Source organism: Grampus griseus (assembly GCF_964374135.1).
Source record: "Grampus griseus genome assembly, chromosome: 20".
Lineage (NCBI taxonomy): Eukaryota > Metazoa > Chordata > Mammalia > Artiodactyla > Delphinidae > Grampus > Grampus griseus.
Window position 1 is genome coordinate 1008637 of NC_139014.1, and position 15765 is coordinate 1024401.

The following is a 15765-nucleotide window of genomic DNA, read 5'->3' on the forward strand; positions in this document are numbered from 1 at the left end:
AGCATACAAAAATATTACATAACTGTTGGTTATATTCCCCACATCATACCTTTCATACCCTTAAGTCATTTATTTGTACCTGAGAGTTTGTACCTCTTAATCTCCCGCACCTATTTCTCTCCTCCCCGGATCCCCTCCCCTCTGGCAGCCGCCTGTTTGTTCTCTGTATATATGACTCTGTTTTGTCATGTTTGTTCATCTGTTTTGTTTTTCAGATTCCACATATAAGTGAGATCATAGGGTATTTGTCTTTCTCTGTCTGACTTATATCACTTAGCGTAATACCCTCTAGGTCCATCCATGTTGTCGCAAATGCCAAGAATTTATGTTATGTTAGCTTTTGTTTGTAAAATTTTAAAATTTCATTTTGATATGTTTATTTGATTATGCACATTTATCATTAGTTCAGATTCATTATTTATTTAAAACAGTAATTGAAAAATATGAAGTATGTTTCAAAAATTTTCAAGAACATGTTTTGACAGTACGTTTCTAATGTTTTAAAAGCAAAATTTCCTGAAGGTTGTAGACTAATTTTTTTTGCATACCTACTTTGTACCAATCATTGTACTGACTGTGGTTACTTAAATGGTGTCATTGAATATAATTTTCACAACTCACTGAGGTCAGATAATTATCCTTAACTATTAGAAGAGGAAATAGAATCTCAGAATGGTGACTTGCCCAAAGTCACCACAGTTAATGTCTAGTGGGATTAGAATTAGAGTTAAAAATGAGGCCTGTCAGAGTCCAATGTACATACTCTTTTAAATAGTAAGGAATCAGGTCAAATACTTTCACATTTGAGATAATCAGTTTTCTGTTGTTCTTCTTAAAACCTGTCACTATTACTCTTTTAATCCTAGGATGCACTCATTATTACTAACACATGTTGGTTACATTTTGCTGGCTTTGCTCAGAACACTGGTGGGCCAGGGGTCAGTCTGAGGAGTCTAGGAGGCTAGGAGCTGTTGACGGACGCTGGAAAGAGATGAAGTCACTGCCCTGAGGGAGTCGGAGTCGGAGAACTGGAAAATCTGTGCATTATCAGTGATATGCCTATATGGACATTCTTTCACAAATTGTTATATTTAAGTATAGAGGTAAATAGAGCATTTAGAAATGAGTACGTAGATATGAGAAAAGAAAAAAGTAAAAAGTTGAATAGAGACTTACTCAATTGAAAAATAATAAACAAAGGCTGAAATACCAAGTGGGTTTAGCAAAATATCGCTTTAAAATGACTGCTTTTTGGCGGTGGAGTGGACTGGGGATCACTGACGGATCTGAGTTCGGTATTTTCACTTTTGCCTGTCAAGTGAGATTTATTCAAAAGACTTTTAATTAGCTTAGAAGTAATCAAAGAATGCAGCCAACATATTGATATATGTAGTATGATTGCTGGACTAGTGGCTGTAAGGTAAAGGTGGAAAATGATACACTCTTTCATATAGGTAGTTATTTTAATTTGTGTATTTTTGCCAAAGGGAAAAGTAAATTAATCACACCTTTGAAATATTTTCCTTGAAGTTGGACATGAAAACAAAAATGATGGAAGCTCAATATCATGAAGAGAAACTTAAACTGCAACAGAAGCATGACGCTGATGTTCAGAAGGTAGGGTGTGTGCAGTTCATTATTTAATTGATATTGAATATTTGAAATACTCTAGGTCTTGTGACCATCCATCCATCCATCCATCCACCCACTTATTTATGTACTTATGGGAGTCTGTCTTATAAATGGGATTTGCTAAATTAATATCCTAGCAAAAGTTGATCTTTAAACTTCATTTGCTAAACAGATGTATTTATGTAAATCCTTATAGTTTACATGACCTTTTAGTTCTTCTTTATCTATCGATGGAAGGCTGGTCTTCTTATAGTCCTTTACATTCTATCATTACCTTTCATAAAGGCTGAAATAAGTCATCAACTGTAAATACTAGAGTTTGTTTTGGTCTAAGATTCTTTCAGTTTTCTGGCAATTAAAAATTCCTTTCTTTTTATTTATTTATTTATGGCCACACCTCACGGCATGTGGGATCTTAGTTCCCCGACCAGGGGTCGAACCCACGCCCCTTGCATTGGAAGTGCGGAGTCTTAACCACTGGACTACCAGAGAAGTCCCTAAAATTTCCCCTTTAATTTAAAAAGAAACCCTTGTATTTAGTTCTCTTTGGTATAGACTGCGTGCACTGTAATGCTAGTACTGCCAGTGTAGGCTTTTGTTTTTCAGTACCTCTTTGGGATTTATGCCTTACAGTATTTCAATTTGTACTTTGAAGTATAATTTTTCTTCTTAATGAGCACAGCAAAAGTCATCAATTTATAATTATTGTACATTGAATCTGAATTTATAACTATATTTTAGTATTGATTTTAAAAATGTAATGGTATATAATGTATAATTTTAATATATGATGTATGAATTTGTAACTCATGAAAATTGATCCAGATGGAAGCCTGGTGTTGTCTGTTTTGGAACTCAGCCTGTGACCCTGCTTCACAGAGTTAAGTGACAAAGGTGGAGACAGGGAGCTGAGGCCACAGCATCACGTGCCCGTGCTTCCGTAGAGCTGAGAACATGCTAGTATTTAGTCAGGTGCGTGTTTGGCTCACCTTCTTTCAGAGCAACAAGACGGAAACCACTGGCTGAAAATTAGAAAGAGAAAAAATATTGAATCCTTTTCCTTCTCCTTTCCTCTTTTCCATTCAAATTTTAAAGGCAAATATTGCTTTCTCCTCTTACTAGTATTTTACTTTACTTTAAATGGTTCAAGAAAAACAGTTCTCTTTCATGGATATGTTAGAGATTCAGTAATATAATTTCAATATAGCATATGTATATGTCCAAATGAAATAGAACCTATTGATGTATAAGATAAATAAATATAGAAATATATTTGGGAAAATCGTGGTACTAGAATTTGAAATAGGCTTCTTGGTATGTCTGTTACAAAGCTCTGTTCTAAGAAAAACATTTAATAATAGAATCCTTTCCAGGAATTTCTCTTTTAAAATAAATTCTGCATGAAAAAAGAAAGCAATGCAACTAGTTTGAAATGCCAGGTAAAATATAAATAAAATCCTTGACCTCATGCGAGATTTGGAAAGGATATTCATCAGTTTGTTGCATGTATGCCACTTTCCAAGTGTTAGGAATTGGGAAGGAATAAAATTGAGAGTGTCTTATCTGTTTGCATACCTTCTTTATGGACATTGGGCTCAAACTATCTCCTTTTCTTATTTACCAGTCATTCTTAGAGGTGGGACTAAAACAATGAAAGGTGAAGTAAAATGCTGGTAATAAAAGCACTAAGAAAAAGTTGGTTAGACATTGGTGAATAACCTTTTTAAAAACTGCATTTGGGTATATAGGAAATACACCTCAACCACGAGAAAAGTGGGTATTCACACTTGTGCCTCAGTTGGGTTCCCTTGTTCCCTTTGGTTAGGACATTTCTTTTTCTGCTTGCAAACTTTCTTACTCTTTGGTTATTCTCTAGCTTTTTTTTTTTTTTTTTTTTTTTTTGCGTGTAGATGTACTTAGAAGCATATAATCATAATTAAGTTTATTAAATGATTCATTTAAAAACTTCTGACACAATATAAATTAAGGATGTAAAATATCCATGCAATTTTTGACATATTTTGAGCTGACTTTTTTGATTCCCAGTAGCAGAACTAAGTATAAAAGAAGCCTATTGCATCCCGTGTTCCCACGTGTCTGGGAATTCTTGTTATTGTGCATGAAAGTGGTAGAAGGACACTAGTGGGAGGGTTCAGGGATGTGCGTGTCTGCAGATGTGCTATCCCAGTGTGGTGGGGAGGTGAGTTGCACTGTATCAACATGTCAAGTTTCTGATGGCTTCTCTCTGCTAGTTTGTGGCGGCTTAACCTCTGAAGTATAGTTTAGAGAATCACCTAATTTATCATTTACGGTCTCCTTAAGAATTGGTGCATGAAAATTCAAAGCAGGTAACATGTCTTTCGGTAATCAGTTATTCTAGTGTAGTTAATATTTTGTCAATGCGCTAACGTATAATTTTGTCCTCTTTTCTGGGAAGCCATTTATGGGATTAGCTGAGATAGACTTGCAAAAATATTGTGCTATTTTTTAAAAAAATTATGTGTTCCATACATAAAACAGTATTGTATACGAAAATATTTTAAATTCATTTGCAGATTTTAGAAAGAAAGAATAATGAAATAGAAGAAATGAAAACTTTATACAAAAAGAAACAAAATGAAACGGAGGAGACTATTAGAAAACTTGAAAAGAAAGGTGATGTTGTATTGTTATATAAACCTTTTAATAACACTTCCATCTTATTTTAGTTCTTGTATAAAGTAGAATTTTATTTCTGACCTTTTGTAGTATGAGAAGGGAATGTTTATGTGGGTTTCCATCAGTCGACCTGTTGATGTGAGCTTCTACAGGACTTAAGAAAAACTGTGTGTGTGTGTGTGTGTGTGTGTGTGTGTGTGGTAGCAATGGTGGTTGGTTTGGTTAAAGATTTGGAAGAGTCTGTAACTGTTATTCCTTCTTAATTCTCTCCCTCTTCACTGGGCTGGAGCTGCCATAGGTCAGTCATAGAATTAGAACTTACTGGCTTTCACAAGGAAGTCTAGAGAAATTACTCCTTTTGGTCTAATAAAATTCATTCCATTAAGTATCTTTATGCCTTACAGTATATGCTAGTATTGTGATCGACAGAACAAACATTTAAAAAGTATTCCCCATTTACACTTTCATTATGAAGGAAAAGAAAGCATGTAATCAAGTGTTAAATTGACTATGACTATAGGTTGAAACATTGAAATGCAACAGACAGTCATTAGGGAGAGTGCTGAAAATATTTTGTAAGATTGGATTAGTTGAGAGAAGAGTTCCAAGTCCTGGGATAGGAATGTGATATTGGTAAGTTGTGGAGGGGATGCTGCAAAACCATGTATCTAGAGTGGAGATCCTATACATTAAGAGACAGACTGAAAAAGATTAAGATAGGTGACTTGGCGTGACCTAAGCATGACCTTGAATTTCAGATTTAGAAGTTTCAAGTTTATCCCATAGATGCTGGGGAGTCAGAGAAGATTTTTGAGAGGTGAGTTTTAGGACCTCATATTTTGGGTGGAGTAGTCTGGTAACAGTGGGCGTGTGAAACATGCTGAGGCCAATTCCCAGTCTGTTATAATACTCAGAGGCAGAATGGAGTGAGAGAGAGAGACAGAGAGCGAGAGGGGGAGAGGGAGAGGGAGAGAGAGGCGAGCACCCCGCTTATTAGGAAACTTGGTCTCTAATCCCAGACCTGCTCTTCAGCGTCTGCTGTGTCACATCAGCAAGTCTCTGCGCCTTGGCTTACTCGTTACAAAATGCGCCACTAGATAGGTCATATATATGAAGTCCCTTCAGCTCAAGGATGTTATGCTTCCATGCTTCTGGAATTTTGTGTGTAAGATGATGAGGACCCAGAATATCTGAACGATGGCAGTGGGAGTAGTGAGAATGGGACGGAAGAAGAAATTGTGAAGGGTCTGGTGGATGATAAGAGGTCGGTGATGAGTAAGAGGAAAGTGGAGAGGTTTTCCTTGAGCTGCTCCAAATTCCAGTGGCTACAAAAATATTTAAAATTTATTTCTAGGTTTTCGTTTTTTACCCTGATTCAAACCAGGCAGTTTAAACATGCCTATGGTTTAAAAACATTATTTCCTAAGGCTTTTTGACTTGCAAACAGGGCTTAGTTTTAATTTTAGAATTGTGAAGTAAAATGTTGTAGATGCTATTAGACTAATATTAGGTTAACTTGGATTCTTCTTCTCACCTTATTTGTTGCACAGTTGAGATATAAGAGTGAAAGAAATTTCTATGTAAATGTTTATGAAAATTTTGCTATCTTGAAGTAAGTGAATAAAAACCTTCAGGAAGCTAAGGAAATACTGCATTCAGGCAGATACACAGCTGAATTTATTTTGCCATCCAGATGACATGAATATATTAAACACATTTTCACTTGAATCAATGAAAGTTTAAAGCATTTTGAAAAAGATAGAAATTTAAATGATTTATAAGGGAAATCTTTTATATAATTTAAAGCGTATTTTGTTTTAGTCACACAAACTTTGGCAGCGATTTTAGTGTGTCCAGCAGCAGCATGTTGTAATGACGGCCCTTCATCTGTGCACTCAGTACACATAGTTGGGAGTACTTGCCTCTGTGCCACTCTTTTGCTCTGTGGATAAAAAGTTGAAATATCTTTCTCCTCCGGAAATAAGCAAGTAAACCACTATAACACATAATGTAGTAAGTGACTTAGAGGAGAAATCTATGAGGCTCACGGGGAATAAAGAAGAGCTTCTTTCTGCCCCTGCAAGAGGAGGAGCCTGGTTGGCGAACGTTCCATAAAGAGGGCGCGACTCGGGCTGAGACTAAAGATGCTCAGTGTTGCAGCAGGGAAGGCTGGGGCGTGCCAGGTAGATCAGTGATCGCATTGGGCAGCGATGCAGGAGCGGACACGGGCTCAGGGATCTGCAGATGGGCTGGTACGTTTATGAGTTTAAACATGTGGAAGTGGCAAAAGATGAGGCCAGAAAGCAGCCAGATCATGAGGAGCTGTTCTCACGCCAGAGGTTTTTGGCCGCCGTCTTGTAGGGGAGGGGAGCTGCAGGGTGATTCTAAGTCTGGGGGTGGCGCTATGGGATCTGCACCGTAGGAAGACCTCTTCACAGCGGGGAGGATCCACTGGAGGGGAATGGTACCGAGGCCAGCACACATTGTCGAGGGAGTGAGTAACGGGGGATTCAGCCAAGGCTGTGGTAGTGGAAATGAGAAGAAGAGAGGAAAGAGTATGAGAGATTTTAGGGGAGAGAACGGATAAGACTTGGAGGGAAATGGAATGATCTGTTAACTGGTACACTATGTTTTTATTATCATCAGACTCTTAACGTGGCAGCTAGAATTGGTTTAACTATGTTTTCATCATTTTTGACAGTTCAGACCCTTGTACGTGAATGTCAAGTTATCAGAGAGACCAAAGATAACCAGATTGCAGAGTTAAAAAAGATATGTGAACAAAGTACAGAATCTCTGAATAATGATTGGGAAAAAAAGGTAAGCCACATAAAATAAAATAGTTATGGAAAAATATAAAGGGTTATACTTTAACGGAACAAATTTAATTATAAAAATAATGGGTGTTCACAAAATATACAGAAATGTTTGAAAAAATAAAAATAACTTAATATTCTAGACTAACTGGAAATAGCTGTTCGTGTTTTGGTATATTTTTTTCTGGAATTTTAATGGTTTGTAAACTAGTTTTCATTTAGAAAAGTTACTTTTAAGAATTCTTGAATTTAATTAAAGTTCTGAATTTTTTGTCAGAGCCAATAGATTTTAAGCGAAATTAGCAGGGATGGAACAGCAGGTAGTTTTTGGAAGTTAAACTGTTTAAACTTTGGATGTAGGCCCTGGATCATTTCTTTTCTGAAATCGCAGGTAACACAATATTTGTAGCATAAATTTGTTTTTGATGTAAACAAGATCAGTAGTGGATGGCTTATTCTTGGAGGAGCATTTAATTCCGAAAAATATTTTCATAAAATTCAGCAGTGCCAAGAGTAATGTAAAAAATGCTCATTATGAACGAGTCTTACATAGTCACGTGCAGTACTTTCATTAGGAGCCCTTAGCCACTAGTTGACATCACATTACGTATGTAAGAGGAAAGAAGCACGTTACTTCTTTTGAGGAGCTCTGTGATAAAGGTCTGCAGTTAACTCCTCCTCCCGATTGATAGTCCCTGATTAATCTGGGTTCAGTCTGTTTTCCTGAGAGCTCTGATGCCTCCCGAGGCAGACACAGGACTTATCTGTCCTGGCTGTGGCAGCTTCAGTGCCAGCCTGGGAAGGGCCCATGTTCAGAGGGGCAGACTTAGCTCTTTTCTAGTTGCATTTTCATTTGAGTGGTTTTATCTTTTCTATAAATTTGGCATATTCTTCTGCTTGCGTCAGGTCCATTGTGTTCATAGTAGCCCCTGACTCCCTTTCCCCTAGTTCCTTCTTCCCCAATTTAAGTTGTCTGGTGTTTGCAGAGAAGAGTCTCTGTCTCCTGCCATGCGCGAGGGTACGTTTTATGCTTTCAGCTGGACCAGCAGCTCTTTCTTACGGTTAACACGGTGATTAGTGGATGTGAAACACCGCAAATGTGGTGAAAGGTCTTTTTTGTGAAGTACAGTCGCATGTAAATCTGGGCAGAGGTGAATGCCTGGTGCAAGCAGGGTAGGTGCCAAAAATGAGTAAGCAGAGGATAGATGTATGTTGTGATTTTGCGGTCATCCATTCAGAAAGTGTGAAGTATCTGTACCGCCAAGGTGAGGTGAGGTGATACGTGTGTGTGTGTGTGTGTGTGTGTGGGTGTGTGTACTCCCTCGTAGAATTCTCCATCCTACGTTTCTCACTTTAAGGCCCAGGTATCCAACTACCTCGTTAAGATCTCTCCTTTTTAGCTTTTTTAGAGTTATCCTGTGATTGACGCAGCAATGCCTTTCCTACCTACATACCCAAGAGAAATGAAAACGTGTCTGCACAAAAAGTTATACATGAATGTTGATAGCAGTATTATTCATATGAAAACCAAAAAGTAGAAATCAACTGCTGAGTGGATAAATAAAATGTAGTATATTAATACAATGGAATATTGCTGGGCAGTGGAAAGGTATGAAGGACTGGTACACGCTACAACATGGGTGAACCTTGAAAACGTCATGCTAAGTGAAAAAAGCCAATTATAAAAGACCAATTCTATGACTCTGTGTTAAATGTTCAGAATAGGCAAATCTATAGAGGCGGAGAGATGAGGGACATGATAGCTAAAGAGCACAGGTGTTCTTCTGGGGTGATAAAATGGATTTTGGTGATGGTTGCGTAAGTCTGGGAATATACAAAAAGCCCTTGAATGTCTGACTTGAATTGGTGCTCTGTATGCTATGTGAGTAAAGCTGCTAACGTTAATAAAGCTGTGGGGAGAAAATGGATCTCTCCTTGATCTAAATTCCATCATTCTCCCCAAACTCCATCTTCTTCCTTTACTGCTGAAGCAGCCTCCTCCCGAGGTTCCCCTTCTCCCTGTTCCCGATGGTGGTGGCATCTGCTCGGCTGCCGCACACTCTTCTTTCGCCTCACCTCTCACACCTCATCACTCGCACTTCTGTTCTATTTGTTGTGATTTATTCACATTGTCCCTCCCCTAGGTCTGGAGATCGTGTCTCTGGCCTCCGTCGCTATAACTGGACCCTCGGCACCTCCGCAGTCCGTGCCCCATGATACAGCCGTGTTGACGGTCTTTCTGAAACACAGATCTGGTGTTCCTCGTCACCGTGAATCACCCTAGTGGTTCCCAGTGGCCCTTGGGGCTACGAGGCTCTTGGTGATTGAGACGCTGGTCACCATTGAAGCCTCTCTTCCTTTGCCGCAATCCGGCTCCCCTTCTTACACTTTTCTACTGGCTGCACAAGACTGTGCCAGTTACCCGGCTCTGCCATGCTGTTTGTAATCTATGGGCCTTTTTAAAAATTGAGTTACGACTCACGTGCCATAAAATCTACCCTCTTAGAGTGTACAGTTCAGTGGTTTTCAGTCTGTTCATGAGGTCCTGCCACCATCACCACTGTATGGTTTTCAGGACATTCCTGTCAGCCCAGAAGATACCTGGTACCCGCTGTCACTCTCTTCCCATGTTCCCTTCCTCTGCCCTCTGCAACCACTCATCCACTTTCTTCCACACTTTGGCCTATAAAATCATGCAATACATGGCATTTTGTTACTGGCTTCTTTCACTTATCATAATGTTTTTAAGTTTCCTCCATGTTGTAGCATGAATCAGTAGTTCAATCCGTATTATGATCAAATAATATTCCATTGTGTTGAGGTACCGCGTGTCACCAGTTGGTGGACATTTGGTTCCACTTTTTGGATAATAATGCTTTGATGAAAATCTGTGCACAGGTTGTTGTGTGGCCTGTGTTTTCATTTGTCTTGGCTCCTGAAGAGGGAGAAGCACTGCCTGCATTTTCCTCTCCTCGCCCCTCATAGCACTTCTGACGCCACATGCGTGGGCTTTGCACACATCAGGCAGTTCCCTTTGACGCCAGTTGGATGTCCTATAATTCAGTTAAATTTGACACTATTTACCTAGAATCAGTATCACATCCCACAAGTTAAGGTCTCAGTCCCACAAGAGTGCGCCCACTTCAACGTCAGTCTAAAGTCCCAGGTTGTCGCCTGTACGTCTGACGAAGCGGCTATAAATAGGAGTTCTCACCACTTCCTCCCTGGATTCCATGATTTGCTGGAATGGCTCACAGAACGTAGGGAAGCACTCACTGACATTCTACCATTTAACCATTTTATTGTAAGGAATATAATAAGAGATGCAGGCGAGCAGCCAGATGAAGGGATGCACAGGGCCAGGTATGTGGGACGGAGCGCAGAGCTTCCCCGCGCCCTCCTGGCACACTGCTCTCCCGGCCCCAGCTGTTCACCCAACCTGGAGGCTCTCCAAACGCTGTACTTCTGGGATTTTTATGGAGGCTTTATCATGTGGGGATGATTGACTATAAATGTAATCTTCAGCCCCTGTCCCCTCCCTGGAGGATGGGGGTGTGCTGCAAGTTCCCGGCTTCTGATCATGGATGGCTTGTTCTTTCGGGTGACCAGCCCCCATCCTGAAGCTGCCCAAGAGCCCACCCAGAGTCGCCTCCTTGGAACCAAAGACAGTCCTGTCACCCAGGAAATCCCAAGGGATATAGGACCTCAGAGCCAGGAATTGGGGGCAGAGACCAAAATATATTATTTTTATATATGTATATATATATATATATTTATATATATATATATATTTCTATTTCTATTTCTGTTATATCACAGGTATATAATTAAGAGTGGAATTTCTGGGTTATGTGCTAATTCTGTGTTTAACATTTCAAGGAATTCCCATACTGTTTTCCAGAGTGGCTACACCATTAACCTGTTGGCTTTTACGATACTTTTTCTTCTATTTGGACAGATTCCTGGTTCCTCTAGGCCTCCTGTGGCGTGAGGCAAGTACGTGGTCAGATGTCCAGGCTATAGACCAATCTGTAGGATACTGAGAGGGCCTTTGCATCCCCTCAACCCGTTGCCAAGCCCTGGCTAAAATACCTCCTTGTGGGTTTATAGATCCCCGTATTGTCAGGGCCACCATGGCATCCTATGGCTTAGCAAGGTTTGTACTTTAGAACATGCCTAATAATATTTGCTGCTTAAGCAGTTTATGCCTCAGGGGAATGTTTGCCCTCTGAAGGCTCCTGGGCCGAGTGACCTGGACTCCAGTTCATTGCTAGGCTTGGGGGAGCTCTCGGGGACGCATTTGCTTGATATATGGTAGATGCTAATAAAATGTGCTGGATGGATGCAGTCAAAATTCGCTCTGCAGTTAGTTGGCTAAGTCCGTGGATGTGAGGCCGGCGGGTGCGGAGGGCCGACCGTATTCTTTGGACGACACCGTTTACGTTGGGGCCTGAGCACCGCGGATGGTCCGGAGCATACGCCTGGTGGCTGCCCAGGGCCGACGGAGTGCGCGATTAGTCCCCAGTCAGACCTCTAGGCCAAGTGTGCCTGTCCCCTCCTCAAACGGCTGGGCAAGTTCCAGCACGCTTGTGCTGTGGCTGCGCTCTCACCCTGTGGGCTCCGCTCTAAACCCCCGGGTGAGCTATAAAGGGCTCAGGCTGACTGCAGACGCGCCCCAGGGGCAGCAGGCACCGGCCTCAGAAAGCGATGGTGGTGCCCCTGAGAAGGCACTGCACTCACGGGCCCCTGCATACAGCAGGGGTTTGACGTTCAGGCGGTGTGTGGCGTGGGACGTATGGGGGACCACACACGTGAAGAAACCACCGCAGCCTTCCAAGTGACTCCTCTACACCCTTTATCAGTGTTGCTGTGCACGTCAGTCAGCAGCTGCGAAGCAGTTCTGAGATGCAGGCGCTGTGGGCTTGGCTGCATTCACGTGCCAGACAAGTGACTGACTTCTGAATACCAGCCATGACACTGGTTTAAAACGTATACCTTGGTAAAGAAATGTACCATATCAGTGATTTGCGAGACCACTTACAAATAGTCAAAATTGCATTTGTTAAATTTGTGAAACCCCAGGATCTTCCGTACGGCTATTACTGAGCCATCCTTGCTCTTCCTGTTCAGCCAGAAACTAGAAGGAAAGTTCCTGGGATGCTTCCCACTAACAGGCGTAGTTATGGCCTGTCTTCTCCTCTCGTTTCCACCATCTCTCAGGGTTTTCCCTGTCCCTCCAGTATCTTCCTAGTCAAATAAGGTCTCTGTGCATGTGTCATAGCCTTGTCTGTCCTGCCTACTCAGGAATGGGAAGTAAAATGTGTCTTTTAGACTATTTTGGGCTCCTGCCCCCCACCCAACCTTGAATGAGTCAGGGATTGGATACAGGGGAGAGGAATTAGATTCTGAATTCCCCTCCCATGAAAGTAAGTGAACAAACGCCCACAAGTCTGGGAGCACAGGTGTTCAGCTCCCTTTGGAACCTGTCCTTTGAACTTTGGTTTCCTTACTTCAGTTACATCGATAGTTTAGAGCTTCATCCGTTTAAACATGTGTACATAATCTTCATAAAAAAAGACCAGTATGCGTGAGGACATAGAGTTCTCCCTAGAGAACTCTCTTTGATTTATAAATACCATCTTTGTGTCCACTTTTGTAAAGGTTATGGGATGGATAAAAATAGTTTCTCATTGGGGGTTAGGCTGAAGGATAAAGCATTTTTAACATTACCCTTGTGCAAAATTTCATGCAACTAAGATGAAAATACAGACAGTGAGATAATATTCCTAAACAATAACAATATTATAAATATTTCTGTTTTCTGATTTCAGGCTAATACTAGTGTTGTTTAGCTGACGCATTGTATTATCTGTCTGATTTATTTACTGTTTGTACCTGAGGCGGATAATTCCCTTAATTATTTGTCTATCCATTAAAATTTTCAATTCAGGAAAGTAAACAAAAAATTGTTTCTTAATCATGCTCTTTACGTGGTATCTTTACTTTGAATGTTTATTTATGAGTTTTATATCTTTTGTTGTTCAGGTCACCATATAAATAAATAGAGAAGTATAGGAAAACATTTTTTTCTGAATTGCAAAATAGTCTGTTCTATAATAGTAGTGAAAGAGTCAGTTTTCGATTTCACCGTGTAGCTCCACAATGCTGTAGCAGAAATGGAGAAGGAAAAGTTTGAACTTCAGAAGCAGCACACTGAGAATATCCAAGAGCTGCTCGAGGACACAAACGTGCGTCTGAACAAAATGGAGGGTGAATACGTGGCACAAACACAGTCCACAGTGAGTCCTTTTTTTTTTTTGTCTTTTCTTGCTGTGTTTATAAACTGTCCTGTTCATCTCCATGTCCCCATGCTTCCAGGATGTGTGCAGTGCCTAAATAAGTATGTTACAGAATTAACAGGAAACATCTCACCTTCCCCTCGACACGGGCTTACACGCGACGGTGGACGGTCTCTTGGAGGTGCCGTGGGATTTCACCCTGGGTTGTTTGATGCCGCTGTTTGTTTTAAACCCACAGAAGCCTTAACAAATCTTCTTGTTTTCTTCGCTGACTTTCAACCTAGAGATAATTTCTTTTCTTGCTTTATTTCTGTTTTATTGTTTGTTTCAGTCTTTTTAACTGAAGACTTGATTGTTTTTCTGAAAACGTCTCATGCTAGTGTGAAGACAGTCAAATTGGAGATAGGAGTAGTGTGAGCGATCGAGGACAGGTTTTCTTAGTAGATTTGTCTTGACTGAGGAGCCAGACACGGATACCACATGGGTAAGCCCCAGAGTCCCCTTCCGAAAAGGATGCAGAAGGAGGGCACTGTAGTGCACAGCAGGAGACAGTAACTTTCTCCAAGGGAAGACGGCGAACCCCTGAGAGCCCCCTCAGTGAGCACTGCTTGCAGAGGGTAGGTCTGAGGGTGTGAATGTTGTCAGCCTTCAGAAGCTCAGCTGACTTCCTGAGATACAGAAGCCTGGGCAGGTGGGCTGAGGGGCAGGCGGGCTCAGGGGCCCCTGGGCCAGGGCTCCTCACGTCTGGGGCAAGTGCACCTTGTCAGTCTTGTTTCTGATATATGATACGACTTCGTGGTGTATGGAGCCCTGTGTCCTTCCCTGACCACTCAGCTCACCCGGGCCAGCCTGGCTTGGTCCAGAGTGCTTCCTTGAATTTAAAGCTGTGGAATATGAGCAAGAGTCCATTACCCGGGCTTGTCTTGGAGACCCTAGGCCAGCTGAAGGGCCTGTGGCAGAGGGCTAAAGAAATGGGGTGCAGGATCCACAGTGATCTGGGGCCTGGGCTTTAGGTCTCGGGCTCAAATCGCAGATCCTTAAAGCCGTGAGTGCATGCGAGCTCTTCAGATGTTTAGTTTCCTCATCTGTCAGATAGGATAACAGTAGTAGTAAAGTGTAATACATGTCGTTGAAAATATTAAATAAATTAATATACATAAGTTATTTAATAAGAGCTCAATAGATAATTGTTAATGTCTTTGAAATAGATAATTGTTAATGTCTTTGAAAATGTAACATACAAGAAAAGTAATCAAGAGAGCCATATACATGAGAAAGTACTCAATTCAAGAAGTTAATCAATGTTTGCTCAAAGATGGCAGGTTGAACTTGGTGTTGGCCTCCATTCCCTCCCACAAAAATGGTAGTAAAGGGATAAAGGAAAAGGCATAGCCAGAAGGACAAAGAGAGTGTGAGGGCAATAAAATTCTGGAGTTGGAAAGCGGTGGATGAGCTGACACTGACCCAGCCGGTTCAAGAAAGCAGGACCCTGCGTCGGCCTTGGGGAATCTAAGAAGCAAGCTGAGTTACACGTGGACCTTCCGGGGCTCAGGACCTGTTGTACTGCTCACCTCTGGAAGACGGGGTGCAGGTGCTGCTTCAGCACATGGAGAGCTGGGTGGTTTCAGATGCAGCTAGATGTGAGATTGGGGTGAGGAATACAAGCCGGCTTATTATACCATTCCTCCTACTTTTGTACGTTTGAAATGGCCCATAGCAAAACTTTTTTTAATGATAAAATTAACAGCAAAAACCAGCCAGCTCTTTACATCCTCTCCCCCACATCGTGAAGCGTGGGCCTGCTTCTCACCCACCTCAGTGGAAGATAGGAGGTTACCCTCCGGAGGGAACGGCAGCCTCTGGATTAGGACACGGGGGCACAGCTGGGATTTCTTAGCGCAGCATCTCTCTGTGTGCAGAGAGCATGTCCTTGGGGGGGCCCATGAGGGGCCAGGTTGTAACCCTCTCCCCACTTTCCACCGCAGAGAAAGCATCAAAAAATCAGGTCGCTTGTTATGAGGGGAAAAATGCTAAGCTGTCCTCAGATTTCTTCACCTCAGCGTTCCATGCCAGAAGACAGTGGAGCAACACTAAGAGATAAACTGAGAAAAAACGTGGCCTAAGGCGGTTTTCAAGGGAAGGACACAAGCAGTTTCAAACGTCAGCAAATACCTTTGATTTTTGTCTGTGTTAAATGTCACTCCAGTGTCTCTAGGTGTGAGTATTGGGGGCATTATTTGAGCCCTTCAAATTTGTGTTTTTCATTTTCCTTTAATTCCGATAAATTTATATACATTATTTCTTCAAAAAAGTCTATCCTTCCTACTCCTTGGGTCTTATTTTATGTTTTCTGTCTCCTT

General features: G+C 41.4%; 1 protein-coding gene across 3 annotated transcripts in view; it reads left to right on the forward strand.

The window, feature by feature from the left end:
• Positions 1 to 15765, forward strand: part of CEP112 (centrosomal protein 112) — a 418975-nt gene that overhangs the window by 64222 nt on the left and 338988 nt on the right. For 2 of the 3 annotated variants that reach the window (XM_082679947.1, XM_082679948.1), the window contains exons 9-12: positions 1531 to 1617; positions 4188 to 4287; positions 6992 to 7110; positions 13262 to 13405. In XM_082679947.1, the coding sequence (XP_082536073.1) occupies positions 1531 to 1617; positions 4188 to 4287; positions 6992 to 7110; positions 13262 to 13405 (450 nt within the window). Of the gene's footprint in view, positions 1 to 1530; positions 1618 to 4187; positions 4288 to 6991; positions 7111 to 13261; positions 13406 to 15765 lie in introns of those variants that run through there. The other variant, XM_082679949.1, reaches the window with a different exon arrangement.